The 14,308-nt window shown below is 46.5% G+C and overlaps 2 protein-coding genes across 8 annotated transcripts in view; one reads left to right on the top strand and one right to left on the bottom strand.

The window, feature by feature from the left end:
* Positions 1–14,308, top strand: part of SENP5 (SUMO specific peptidase 5) — a 91,086-nt gene that overhangs the window by 32,460 nt on the left and 44,318 nt on the right. For all 3 annotated transcript variants that reach the window (XM_033213159.1, XM_033213160.1, XM_033213158.1), the window contains exons 3-5: positions 13,453–13,558; positions 13,708–13,846; positions 14,149–14,196. In XM_033213159.1, the coding sequence (XP_033069050.1) occupies positions 13,453–13,558; positions 13,708–13,846; positions 14,149–14,196 (293 nt within the window). The remainder of the gene's footprint in view (positions 1–13,452; positions 13,559–13,707; positions 13,847–14,148; positions 14,197–14,308) is intronic.
* Positions 12,123–14,308, bottom strand: part of NCBP2 (nuclear cap binding protein subunit 2) — a 52,570-nt gene continuing 50,384 nt past the window's right edge. For 3 of the 5 annotated variants that reach the window (XM_033213175.1, XM_033213167.1, XM_033213177.1), the window contains exon 5: positions 12,146–12,254. In XM_033213175.1, coding sequence (XP_033069066.1) covers positions 12,161–12,254 — 94 coding nt within the window. In that variant the 3' untranslated portion in view covers positions 12,146–12,160. Of the gene's footprint in view, positions 12,255–14,308 lie in introns of all 5 variants that reach the window. The other 2 variants (XM_033213180.1, XM_033213174.1) reach the window with 2 other exon arrangements.

The following is a 14,308-nucleotide window of genomic DNA, read 5'->3' as shown; positions in this document are numbered from 1 at the left end:
CCACTGAGGTAATTTGATGCTGCAGAGAGGCCAGGCTTTCAGCTGAAGCCTCTATGGCCTCTCGGATTTGAGCTGCTAGAGATTGGGTAGACTGTACCAAGTGGGCAAGTGCCCCAGTTCCAAGCCCTGATGCCACTAAGGAGGCGGCCAGGGAGACTCCGATGACTAGGGGAAGGAAGACAGCCCGTTTTTGGAGATCATTAGGAGGAGGGTTAAATTGTACGACGAGTTCAGCTACTTCTGCTTTACTATATAAGGTTAAACTAGGTACTAGGGACACTGGGACACAAAGGGATTGACCAATGGATGTGTGATTAAGGACCTTGAAGAGAGTTTTGTTGCACCAGAAATAACCTCCGATGGGAGCCGTGTGGGTCTTAGTGGGTGGCTGGGTATAGTTACACCAGGAGGTGTTTGGGGTAGAGTAGCAGAAAGGAAGGATTGGACTTTCTGGGCTTTGGTATAGTGGGACTTGGAGTAAGAACGGTTTTTGGGAGGTGCCTATGGAGTTAGTTGTAGCCTTGAAAGCAGTAGGTAAAGGGACTGCCTCTAAAGGGGCTCTTTCAAGGGCCACACAGAGGAAACAGTGGGAGAGATTTGTTAGGTTGGCTGCCCGTGTTAGGTTTAACCCTTGACGGACTAGTTTTAACCATGAGAAGGGGTCCTTATTGGAGGAGTGTAATTGATCTTGTAAGGCCTGTTCTTGTGCTTGTATGGCTAAGGTTAAATTCTGTAGGGCTTGTATGTTTTGAGGAAGGGATTTTTGCTGGACAAGTGTTCTTTTTATCAGGAGAGTAGCCATGGGATATGAACTAAGGATTGTGTAGCCTGTGTAGAGTCCACCTTTGACTCCGTCTGCCCATCGGGAGTCCCATGGGTCTTTGATATTTAATTGATATTGAAGGGGGGTTCGTTGATTCGCAATGGTGAAGAGAGCAGTGGGTTTCTTCTGTCTCAAGGTTGCCTAATGGATCTTACAATAAATATAAGGGCATCCTAGGTTCTTTTGTTTCCAGTAAGTCTTACAATTGTAATGTGTCTGATCGTGCAGGAAGCAGAGAGCCTTAGCTCCGGCCGCACTGCAGCACGATAGGGTGAAATTTATAGTAAGATGGGGTTGGCAGCCTGAAGGGGGGCAGTCAGCAGTGCCTTGTAGCTGTGAGTGCTGTTTATTTTTGTGTGACCAAGTTTCAACTATAGAGAATCTCCATATGAAAGTTGGGTTAGTAATAGAGATTGAAATGCAAGAAAAAGATAGTAATATAAGTATGAAATAGTACTTCATCTTCAGTGTAATCACAGGGGACACCTTGTCACTGAAGATGTTCTATAAAGGTAAGCGGGAGAACCACTGTGATGGGCCATTATCTGGAGGCAAGTAGGGATCTGGGGTAAGATATTGGAATTCTGTTATGTTTATATAGAGTATGGCGAGAAATTGGGATAAGCGCAAGGGGTCAGGAACATGCGGTGGTTGGGAGAGTTTGGTGAATTTGAGACGGGTAGGGGTAAGTCTAGTAGATGTCCACTGATTGTTTTCTGTGGGGGCCTTTTTTAATTGTGATATATGGACCCAGTGCGTGTGTCCTAGAAGTTTGGCTGCTGTGTATGTGGATAGGAGGACAGTGTAGGGACCTTTCCACCTAGGCTGAAGATCTTTGGCTTGGATATCTTTTAAGTATACTTGGTCTCCTGGGCTGAGAGAGAGATGTGGGCTATAGGTGTCTGTTGGAGAGGGGTGTGCTAGTTCTGCATGTTGTCTCAGGAGTTGTCTCAAGAGGGTGAGGTATGGGAGATAAGTTGCCAGCGGGCAAGAAAGGGTGGGTAACTGCTGGAGGGTGAGGGGCCGGCCATAAACTAATTCAAATGGACTGAGGCCTGTTGGACTCCGTGGGGCTGCTCGCAGCCGGGTTAGGGCCAGGGGAAGGAGAGTTACCCACGATTGTCGAGTCTCAAGGGAGAGTTTGGTGAGTTGCTGCTTAATGAGCCCGTTGGCCTTCTCTACTTTACCAGAAGACTGAGGTCTATAAGGGATGTGGAGTTTCCAGGTGATGTGTAGGAGGGCTGCCACCTGTTGGACTACCTTGGCGATGAATGCTGGGCCGTTGTCAGACTGAAGAGTGAGCGGGAGGCCAAACCTAGGAATAATGTGTTCAGTGAGTATGGAGGCAACTATATTGGCGGTTTCTCCTGTAGTAGGACAGGCTTCTATCCATCCTGAAAAAGTATCAACGAGGATTAAGAGATATTTGAATTTTTTATGCCGTGGCATGTGGGTAAAGCCAATTTGCCAATCTTCGCCTGGTTGGTGCCCTCTGAGTTGATGGCTCGGATGGGGGTTGCGCAGTGCGCCTTGAGGGTTTGACTTGAGACATGTGGAACACTGTCGGTTGATTATAATTAGGTGTTTCATGAGTGTGGGGCAGTGAATGAGGGGGCTTAGGAGGTTATATAAAGCTTTGGGTCCTATGTGTAGGGAATTATGTATGTCTTTTAGAATGGTGTGGAGTTGAGTTTCAGGAATAACTAATTTATTATTGAGGTAAATCCAATTGTCTGCGGCTAGTTTGGCTGTTGGATCTCGTAATAGTTTGGTCTTTTCCTCTTGGGTATAAGTAGGGGTATATTGAGGAGAGAGAAAACAAATAGAGGGAAGCGTGGAAGTGGAGAATCCGGCTACCGACTTGGCAGTGGTGTCGGCAAAGTTATTGCCAGCCGCCACCGAGTTAGATGGAGTCTGATGACCTTTACAGTGTATGATGGCTGCTCTGGAAGGTGCTGATAAAGCGTCTAGCAGTTTGAGTATCTGTTTTTTTGTGACTATAGGGGTACCACTGGTGGTTAGGAACCCTCTCTCTTTCCAGATGACAGAGTGGGTGTGTGCAATCAAGAAGGCATACTTGGAGTCTGTGTATATGTTTACCGTTTTTCCTCTGGATAGGAGGAGAGCCCTGGTTAGTGCGATAAGTTCTGCCTGCTGTGATGTTGTTCCTTGTGGTAAAGGCTGGCTTCTAGGACAGCAGAAGATGTAACTACCGCGTATCCTGCCTGTCTGTTCCTAGAGAATTATAAAAGAACTGCCATCTACAAATAGGGTTAACTGTGAGCCTTCCAATGGTGGTCATGTAAATGTAAGTGACTAGGTGGTTGGCCTCTAAAAGTTCTGGACAGGAGTGTTCAGTACTAGGTTGCTTGAGAGGGTCAGGAAGTAGGGTTGCTGGATTCAGAGAGGAACAGACTCCTAGGGCAATGGTGGAGTCCTCTATGAATAGGAGGGAAAGAGTTGGAGTCTGGATGGGGTTAGATGGCTAATACTTCTGTGGGCAATAAGGTCTTGAAGGCGGTGAGTAGGAAGACTGTTAGGTTACCACCCCTAATGAGTTTCTTTGCTTCTTGGGTTAGACAGGCTGCTGCTGCCAGGGCTGAAGACAGGGCTGCCACCTTGTACGGTGGGGTCTAATGTTTAGATAGATATGCCACAGGGCGGTAGGTGGCGCCTATAGATTGGGCTAAAAGACCCACTGCAACTTTTTGTCTTTCATCTGTGAAAAGCTGGAAGGGGCGTTGGAAGTCTGGGAGTGAGAGAGTAGGATGTGAGAGAAGGCAGTTTTCAGGTGAGTGAAATGTTTATAGATTAACTTTGGGTTAGACAAAGGTCCTTGGGGAGTCTCCTTGACAGCTGCATATAGAGGCTTAGCCAAGATTCCGAAATTAGGAATCCAGTGTCTGAAAAATCCTACTAGGCCTAGGAAGGATTGAATTTCCTTAGCGTCTTGAGGAGGAGAAAGATTTTGTATTAGAGTTAAGCGGTCTGTAGTAAGTGAGCGCGTCGTAGGAGTGATCTCAATACCTAAATATATGACACATTGTTGTGCGAGTTGAGCTTTGTGTTTGGATATTCGGTAACCTTTGGATCCTAGATGACTAAGGAGGATCGCAGTGTCTAAAAGAGAGTCCTGTCCCGTGGGACTACAGAGTAAAAGGTCATCTACATATGGAGAATTTTACTATTGGTAAGAGGACAGGAGGCTAAGTCTTTTGCTAGGGCCTGCCAAAGAAATGGGGGCTGTCTCGGAACCCTTGGGGAAGCACTGTCCATGTCAGTTGGGTGGAGGTATGGGTGTCTGGGTCTTCCCATGTAAAAGCAAAAAGAAACTGACAATCTGGGTGCAGGGGAATAGTGAAAAATGCATCTTTTAGATCCAGTACAGTAAAGTGTGTTGTATTAGGTGGAATGAGAGAAAGAAGGGTATAGGGTTGGGAACTACCGGATGGGTGGGACAAACAGCTTCGTTGATAAGACGAAGATCCTGCACTAACCGAAAAGTTCCATCTGCCTTCTTTACAGGTAGGATTGGGGTGTTACAGGGAGAATGAATGGGGATGAGGATGTGTTGGCTGAGTAACCTAGTAATGATTAGTTTTAGTCCTTGTAAGTGCTGTGGAGAGAGAGAGACCTGTGGGCGGGTTGGAAACTGAGATGGTTTCTTAAGTTTTATAAGTATTGGTGGATGATGGTCCGCCATGACAGGAGTGGAGATGTCCCACACTTGGGGGTCGATAGGAATGGGGCAATCGGGGAAAGGGTTAGTAGGATTGTTGGAGTCATTTGAGTTAGTCAATACTAGAAGCAGATGGCGGGTAGGGTGAGGGGCGCTAGTAGGAATGGAGATACAGACTTTCAGTTGACTTAAAACATCTCGGCCCAGTAGGGGAGTGGGGCATGAGGGGATAATGAGGAACGAGTGTGCAAAATAGTTGTTGGCCAGGCAGCAATTAAGGGGTGGGGTTTTCCGAGGGCTGGACGGGGAGCCATTGACTCCTACAACAGAAATATTGGAGGGAAGGCTAGGCCTTTCGAAAGACGGCAAAACAGAGTAGGTAGCCCTGCTGGCGATTAAAAAATTAATTTTCTTACCCGCTACCAGGAGAGTTACCCGCGGCTCGGCGAGGGTGATGGGGGTCCCTGAGTCCCAGCACTTTCAGTCATCATCCAGATGTAAGAGCTGGAAGGAGCTCCCAGGGTCCTGAGAAGGGACATCACGTTGAGGCGCCATGCCCGTTCTCAGGGTGGGGCAGTCAGACTTCCAGTGCCCTTCTTCATGGCATGCTGGACAAGGAGTTGTTGGCAGACGAGGGTTAGGACACTTTTTAGCCCAGTGTCCAGCTACTCCGCACTTGTAGCACGGCCGCAGTGGCTCAGACGGTTGGGTACTCTGGGGACATCTATTAGCCCAATGCCCTGGGTTACCGCATTTATAGCAAGCCCCTTTCATTGTCTTTGAGCCTCTGGGGGTTTTGCTCTCCAGTTTTGGGTTACAGCTAGGCTGCAAAGCAGCAACTAAGGCTTGAGTCTGGAGCTGTACCTTCTGCCTTAGGCGGGCCTGTCGTTGGGCCTCAGACGTTTCCTCCCTTGAATTATAGACCTTGAAGGCCGACTTGACTAGGTCTTGAATAGGAGTTTGAGGTCCATCCTCTGCCTTTTGGAGTTTTTTCTGAATATCCAAGGCCGATTGTGAAATAAAATATGATGCTAGAATAGTGGCCCTGGCTAGGGAAGCTGGGTCTAACCAAGTGTATTGAATTAAAGCCTCAGTTAGCCTGTTTAAAAATGTGGCTGGGTTCTCATCTGGACCTTGAATAATTTCTTTTAGTTTATTGAAATTTACTACCTTATTTGAGGCCGCCTGCATACCAGCCAGAAGACATTGAGTCATCATATCTCATCTTCGGCGGCCTGGCTGGCCTACTTGATAGTTCCAGTCTGGGTCTATAGAGGGGACTGCTTGTTCCCCTAGTGGGAACTCAGGGTCTGTTAAGTGTAATTGGTTGGCATGCTGCCTGGCGGCCACTAGGATGCGCTCCTGCTCCTCAAGGTTTAGAGTAGAGGTAAGAATAACCTGGAGATCATGCCAGGTTAAATCGTAGGCCTGGCAAAGGTATCTAAATTCTTTGGTATAAATTGTGGGGTTGGCAGAAAAATCTCCTAAGCGTTTTTCAATCTTTGAAAGATCTGCTAGTGAGAAGGGAACATGAACTCTACGCCCTCTGCTCCGGCCACCTCACGCAAGGGTGCTAAGACCGCGGGGGCGGGGGGGGGTTGGATAGGGTGGGAGTAGGAGCGGGGGCAGTTAGGCAATCTTTAGAGCGGGTATGGGCAGAGATAGGCGAGCTAAGATGACCAGGCGGAAGTGCCGAGGGGTCGGAGGGAAGTGTAGCCTCAACAATAGTGGGAGGGGCTGAGGAGGGAGGTGGAATAACCGCCAGAGCGGGAGGGGGAGGTGGAGCCAAAAGAGGAGGTGGGGCTGAAGCGGGAGGGTGAGGTGGGGTATACGGCGGGAGTGGAAGGGAGGGAGGGGAAGTAAGGTCTTCGGGCAACTCAGACAGGAAAGCTGACTCCTCTTTTTCGGACTTTGTTAGGCCTGCGTCCTTAGCCAACATGACTTGAGCCAAGGAACACCAGCCACACAGGTCCGGACGAGAACGCAAGGCCCAAAATCCTTGTATATAATTAATTTCGGACCACTTGCCTAAGCGCTGACAAAAACTACTGAGGTCGGTTAAAATGTTACGGTCTAGAGTGCCCTCAGGCGGCCATTGAGACTGATTGTCTAATTTATATTGTGGCCACGCCACAGTGGAGAGGAACACCAGTCGCTTTCGCCCGAGATCTTGTTCTAATTGCAAAGTTTTGAGGGTTTTTAGAAGACACCCTAAAGGGGAGTCTCTAGGTATTTTGGATTGGGGGTTTCCCATTGCCTTCCTCTCGCCAATAGGCGGAAACGGAAACCGAACTCTACGTGGCTACAAAGCGTCCTTTGTAGCCACCAGAGACCCGTGAGAGGCTCCTGGAGCCAGAATGGAGATTACCTCCAGGCGGACGTCTCCGTCCTGGACGGGTCTCCCATGGAACGGAATGGAGTTCCTTTGGGCAGACGTCTCTGCCTTTGGGAACTCCCCTGGGTCACCTGGTGACCGGAAAAAAAAGCCTTGGGCCTGCGCAGGACTTCTGGCCAAGGGATATGAGAGGGAGGCAGAAGGTACTCACCCCTAGGAGACTGGAGGTGGGGAAAGCGATGTCCAGGTCCTGGTCCATCTGGGGCGTGGAAGGAGGAGGTCCTCGGACCTTGGGGGGCCCTGAGGAGGGGTCTCCTCCGGGTTTCGGCACCAGCTGATTGGCTTTAATGCGACCCCCAGAGCAAATGCCAGAGAAAAGGCAAGTAGGCAAGGCAAAAAAAACCTTTATTTACAAACCAAATGTGAGGGAGGGGCGAGGTTCATCGGCCTCCTGGAGGCCGACAAAGTCACTCCGGCGTTCTCGGGCAAGGTTCCTAGGTCCGCACAGGAGCAGAGGCCAAGGAAGCGCGCTCTGGCGCTCTCCGGCGAGGTTCCTGGGTCCCCTGCAGGAGGAGGGGCTGAGGAAGCTCGCTCCGGCGTTCTTGGAGGAGGTTCCTGGGTCCCGTGCAGGAGGAGGGGCCGAGGAAGTTTGCTCCGCGCGCCTGCCGGGAGCGGGGTTTTATGTCCTGGGCCTGGGAGTGGGAGGGCAGTGGGCGGGGCATAGGCGGGTTGGGGGCGGGTCAATAGGCTTGGCTAGGCGGGTTCCGGTTTCTCTCCGTCGGAGGTCGAGTTGCGCCTGCGCAGTGGACCCCTGTCTTTCCCGGGCGCGGGAAAGTTGACAGTGAAGAACCCGGAACTGCGCCATCTTGCCTCCGTTTGTCGAAACACAGCCTACCATTGGGTCTCTTTGGATTTGATCTCTGTTCCATGCTGGCTCTATTTGCCTTAATTAGCGTAGTTAGTTTTATCATTTGACAGGAGCTGGCACTCCTTATTCACCTGTCTCCTTTAATTCTTTTCAAAAATTTCTAAGAGTTTCTCACATTTTTGTCCCAAGGTAAATTTTGGATTTGTTTTCTAATCTTTTTAAAAAGTATGGTTTTTGGCCGGGCGCGGTGGCTCAAGCCTGTAATCCCAGCACTTTGGGAGGCCGAGACGGGTGGATCACGAGGTCAGGAGATCGAGACCATCCTGGCGAACACTGTGAAACCCCGTCTCTACTAAAAAATACAAAAAACTAGCCGGGCGAGGTGGCGGGCGTCTGTAGTCCCAGCTACTCGGGAGGCTGAGGCAGGAGAATGGTGTGAACCCGGGAGGCGGAGCTTGCAGTGAGCTGAGATCCGGCCGCTGCACTCCAGCCCCGGGGACAGAGCAAGACTCCGTCTCAAAAAAAAAAAAAAAAAGTATGGTTTTTACTTAATGTTGCATTGTATGTATAGATTAATTTAGGGAAAATTGCTTTCATTGCAAAAGATTTCCTGTCCCTTAGTAGTATTTTGCAGCTGTTCACTTAAGTTTTGCACATTCCGTATGTTTGTTCTTAGATGCTTGATACCTTCCTTATTGTTGATGGGCCCTTTCTGAGGTATGTATTGCATTTTGTTGGAGAACCATGTCGTTGCATTTCTTATGTGCACAATACAGTGAACCTCATTCCACATTCTGGGTGGAATGTGACCCAGGTCAGTTGTATCAAAGGAAAACTGTCCAGTGCCATTAGTTTAACATGATGGGTACTTTTAACTTCTTTTTTTTTTTGAGACGGAGTCTTACTCTGTCACCCAGGCTGGAGTGCAGTGGCACAATCTTGGCTCACTGCAAGCTCCGCCTCTTGGATTCACGCCATTCTCCTGCCTCCTAAGTAGCTGGGACTACAGGCGCCCGCCACCACGCCTGGCTAATTTTTTGTAGTTTTTAGTAGAGACGGGGTTCCACCATGTTAGCCAGGATGGTCTCATCTCCTGACCTTGTGATCCACCCGCCTTGGCCTCCTAAAGTGGTGGGATTACAGGTGTGAGCCACTACGCCTGGCCTTACTTTTAACTTTTTTTTTTTTTTAAAAGAAAGTTCTTTGTTTTTTATTTTTTTAATTAATTAATTATTTTTGAGACAGGATCTGGCTCTGTTGCCCAAGCTGGCGTGCCATGGTGGGATCTTGGCCTACTGCAGTCTTTGCCTCCCAGGCTCAACCCATCCTCCCACCTCACCCTCCCAAGTAGCTGGGACTACAGCCATGTGCCAACATGCTTGGCCAATTTTTTATTTTTTGTAGAGAAGTGGTCTCACTTTGTTGCCCAGACTGGTCTTGAACTCCTGGGCTTAAGCAATCCTTCTGCCTCAGCCTCCCAAAGTGCTGGGATTACAGGTGTGAGCCACCGTGCCTGGCCGGGTACTTTAGATTCTAAAATAACACCTCAGATTTTGTTTTTTATATTACTACCGTTTGTACTTGCAGAGTGTGCTATAATTTGAACTCCAGTTTTTGTTTGTTATTTTTTCCTAACGTTTTATCCTTTGTTTCTTGGGTCACTTTGAAATTTTAGTACTCTGGGAGTAAAATAAATTATGTATACCAAGTGTGTTTTTCCTTTTTTAGTTGATTAGTTTAGTGAAAGCAAGTGGGTAAAGAATGGTTGATTTAACTGTCATTTTATAAAATCTGTTTCTGGATTGAGACCATCCTGGCTAACACGGTGAAACCCCGTCTCTACTAAAAATACAAAAAACTAGCCAGGCGAGGTGGCGGGCGCCTGTAGTCCCAGCTACTCGGGAGGCTGAGGCAGGAGAATGGCATAAACCCGGGAGGCAGAGCTTGCAGTGAGCTGAGATCCAGCCACTGCACTCCAGTCTGGGCGACAGAGCGAGACTCTGTCTCAAAAAAAAAAAAAAAAAAAAAAAATCTGTTTCTGGGAAGTTCTTGGCCCCAGATATCAAAAAGGAAAGGTGAAGAACCAAGTTGTTTTTGTAGAGAAAAGATAACAGATATTTCTTGCTTTGCAAGTGGCATAGCGTTAACAGTCCAGTTTCTGTAGTCATGGGACCTACAATCAGGATCTTAGTTCTACCAGATGCTAGTTAAGTGCCCTTGGGGAGGTAACTTAACCTCTCAAAGCTTCTGATGTCTCCATTTGATTGACTGGTTGGTTGATTGATTGATTGATTGATTGAGACAAAGTCTCACTCTGTTGTCCAGACTGGAGTGCAGTGGCACAATCTCAGCGCACTGCAGCCTCTGCCTCCCAGGTTCAAGCAGTTTTCCTGCCTCAGTCTCCCAAGTAGCTGGGATTACAGGCATGCTACCATGCCTGGCTAATTTTTGTATGTTTAGCATACACAGGGTTTCACCATGTTGGCCAGGCTGGTCTTGAATTCTTGACCTCAGGTGATCCACCCACCTTCCAAAGTTCTGGGATTATAGGCGTGAGCCCCTGGCCCAGTGTCTCTGTTTGTAAAGTAGAGATGCTATCTTAATACACAGGGGGCCTATAAGGACTAAATGAGATATGCTAGCGCTTTTCTTATGATAAGTATTTTTTTTGTTTGTTTTTGTTTTTGAGACGGAGTCTCGCTCTGTTGCCCAGGCTGGAGTGCAGTGGCCGGATCTCAGCTCACTGCAAGCCCCGCCTCCTGGGTTCACACCATTCTCCTGCCTCAGCCTCCCGAGTAGCTGGGACTACAGGCGCCGCCACCTCCCCCGGCTAGTTTTTTTTTGTATTTTTTAGTAGAGACGGGGTTTCACCATGTTAGCCAGGATGGTCTCGATCTCCTGACCTCGTGATCCACCTGTCTCGGCCTCCCAAAGTGCTGGGATTACAGGCTTGAGCCACTGCGCCCGGCCATGATAAGTATTTTTTAACTGTTGTTATACTTCTGGTCCCAGTGAGATAATGGTGTGTATAAGTGTGACACTGTCATCTAGGGTTCTCCTTGAAGATTGTACCTTGAAGGGCATTTCTACTGAATAAGAAATCCATGTTTATCATCTGAAAATGAAAATAAAGATACAGATAACAGAAAAATGTGTAACAATTTAGAATCTCCATCATACTACCACCAGAAATAACATTGTTAGCAAGAGCACCATGATACTAGTTTGAAATTTAGGTCCATATCCCATTGTGGGGGACACTGCCTTCTTATTTGAGGAGCCTCAATCAAGGTTGTGGGGCCTAAAGTTTAATTTTTATTGTTGTTGTTAGGGGTATTGTTTTTCTACAAAAAATAATTCTCAATACAGTTTCTCAAATGGTGAGATTCCTTATCTTCCATTGGGCCCGTTCCCCATGTAGACACAAGGTTATGATTAGGTAACTGTAAGATGTGAAATAGTAAACACTAGAGGCAAGTATATGGTCTGTTCCTAGTTTAGAAACCCCAAATCTTTATCCCCCACTCTGATGAAGTTGGAGCATGGGACTGTCTTCCTGTCTACTGTATTTGCCCAAAGCCTAGAGCAGAATGGACAGGAGAAAGGACCTCTTTTCTGTTTACTGCACCCTGACCTTTGCTCCTGTGTTAAGACTTTAAAATTGAGAGGTACTCTGGTGGGAGATTAACAGGAGGAAAAATAAATTTTTCACTTCTCTGCCTGTCTGTCCCCTCATAAAAGATGAAACACTTTATTCCCAAGACACTCTTATGATCTTTTCTATCCTGTTCATATCAGTGCATGGCTGAGGCCATTCTTGGAGTTACAAAGGGAGCTGGTTAAGATATGTGGCTAACAGTCCTCGTTTTTCCTGTCTTGACTCAGTAGACTTAACTGTCAGACTGGCGGTTAGCTGGGTGTTGCTCTGCCCGTTCCGCATTGGTGAACAGCCTAGGTCGTGTCTGTACTTTTGTGAGCATCTAAGCCTTGCCTCAGCCTTTTTGTATTTACTTAGAAATAATGTCCTGGGTGGCCAGGCACAGTGGCTCATGCCTGTAATCCCAGCACTTGGGGAGGCCAAGGCAGGTGGATCACCTGAGGTCAGGAGTTCAAGACCAGCCTGGCCAACATGGTGAAACTCTGTCTCTACTAAAAAGAATACAAAAATCAGCTGGGTGTAGTGGCGGGCGCCTGTAATTCCAGCTACTTGGGAGGCTAAGGTAGGAGAATCACTTGAATCCAGGAGGGGAGGTTGCAGTGAGCCAAAATCGCACCATTGCACTCCAGCCTGGGTGAAAAGAGCAAGACTTTGTCTTTAAAAAAAAAAGGATGTCCTGGGTTTGTTTCCTGGGGCTTTTTTAGGTTCAGTGGATCATTCAGTGATATATATAAGCACATATACATGTTACTTACGTTTACCTGAAGACTGTCCTGTGGTGTGGCCAAAAGCCACCTTTAAATTTTATTTCTCATCTTGGGAGGCTGGAGCGAGAGGATCACTTGAGGCCTAAAGTTCAAGACTAGCCTGAGCAACACAGCAAGACCCCATCTAAAAAAAAGAAAAAAAAAACAAAACTTTAAAAATTAGCTGGATGTGGTTTCATGTGCCTATAGTCCCAGCTAACTATCCAAGCAGGAGGATGGCTTGAGCTCGGGAGTTTGAGGCTGTAGTGAGCTATTATTATGTTACTATGCCCCAGCCTGGATGATAGAAAGAGACCCCATCTCCAAAAAATTCTATTTGCTGTCTTAAAATGTGCCTCACTAACGGGGTGTGGTGGTTCACGACTGTAATCCCAACACTTTGGGAGGCTGAGGTGGGCGGATCACAAGGTCAGGAGAGCGAGACCACCCTGGCTAATGGTGAAACCCTGTCTCTACTAAAAATACAAAAAATTAGCCGGGTATGGTGGCGGGCGCCTGTAGCCTCAGCACTTTGGGAGGCCGAGGTGGGCGGATCACGAGGTCAGGAGAGCGAAACCATCCTGGCTAACACGGTGAAACCCTGTCTCTACTAAAAATACAAAAACTAGCCGGGTGTGGTGGCAGGCGCCTGTAGTCCCAACTATTCAGGAGGCTGAGGCAGGAAAATGGCGGGAACCTAGGAGGCGGAGCTTGCAGTGAGCTGAGATCGCACCCCTGCACTCTCAAAAAAAAAAAAAAAAAAAAGTGCCTCACTAGCTGTTATCCAGTTGAACTCACCCCACAGGGTTATTGGTGTAATGAGTATGATAATTATCAAGTTGTATGATATTGTCCCTTGCTGATACTAAAGTACACACCTTTACCAAATTATAATAGAGTCACAATGATCTCATTAGTTAATTCTAATTGTGATTCTAAAACAGTAATTATTTCAGTTACCAAAAGGATACGCACATTTGACTATGTGATTAAGCCCTTTAGATATCATGCTTTAAGAGAAGGTTAAGCTATGGGAAGCTGTTAATACTTCCTTCTAGCTATCCATTCCTTCTCTAACAATGCATCAGTAACTTAAAAATCTAATGTGAAATGATGCCTCACAGTATGTCTCTCTAGATTGCATTGGTTAGAGCCTAATATATTTTATTTTTTACAAAAGATATAACTTTAAAAATATTTCTTTATAGTATCAATATTATATAGTAATATAGGTTAACCACTCTGTGTGTTAAGTGCTATGTATAGGTTAAGTGTTTGGCGAATGACTCTCCTGAAAATGGCTTGTTTTTCCATTTTAACTTTTCTTTCTTCCTTTATTTAAGGATTCCTAGATGAGGTTATGAAGAAGTATGGCAGTTTGGTTCCACTCAGTGAAAAAGAAGTCCTTGGAAGATTAAAAGATGTGTTTAATGAAGACTTTTCTAATAGGTATATAAACGATGCTAAAGTTAAGCCCTTGAAAATAAAATTGTTGGCATATATGACTTTTCTCTTGATTTACAGGAAAAAAAGATGCTTAGCAGTAAATTGAGAAGTTCTTTTTTTTTATGTTTTCTTTCAAAATCTTTCTCTTTCAGAAAACCATTTATCAATAGAGAAATAACAAACTATCGGGCCAGACATCAAAAATGTAACTTCCGTATCTTCTATAATAAACACATGCTGGATATGGACGACCTGGCGACTCTGGATGGTCAGAACTGGCTGAATGACCAGGTCAGTATATTGTAGTTTGTCAATGTGGAGAAGTTGCAGAGGATGTTAGTCAGTAAAATATAATCTCTGGTTTGGCTTCTCAGTTGTCTTTTGGAATCAAGGATTCTTTATTCTTTACTGGTTATTTGCCTCAGGATCCAAACGGTTTGATTACTGCTGTCGGTAATAATATATTCTTCATTCTGATTGGGATGTTCTGAATTGTATAGGGTTGGTAACCTGGTTTTATTTATTTATTTTGTTTCTCTTTCTCCAACTTATTGGCGGAGACAGTAAGCTGGTTTTATGTTGACTTTTTGTAGGTCATTAATATGTACGGTGAGCTGATAATGGATGCGGTCCCAGACAAAGTAAGTGAAAACTTCCTCTTCTGCAGGAGAGAGTGTCTTTGTGTATTAAAAGGAGTAGTTTTTTTGTGTGTGTGTGTTTAAATTATCTGACATTCCTTAAATTTTTAAAAAG

This window comes from Trachypithecus francoisi, unplaced genomic scaffold (assembly GCF_009764315.1).
Source record: "Trachypithecus francoisi isolate TF-2019V2 unplaced genomic scaffold, Tfra_2.0 Lachesis_group0, whole genome shotgun sequence".
NCBI lineage: Eukaryota > Metazoa > Chordata > Mammalia > Primates > Cercopithecidae > Trachypithecus > Trachypithecus francoisi.
Note: the sequence above shows the minus strand (reverse complement) of the source record. Positions and strands in the feature narration are given on the sequence as shown.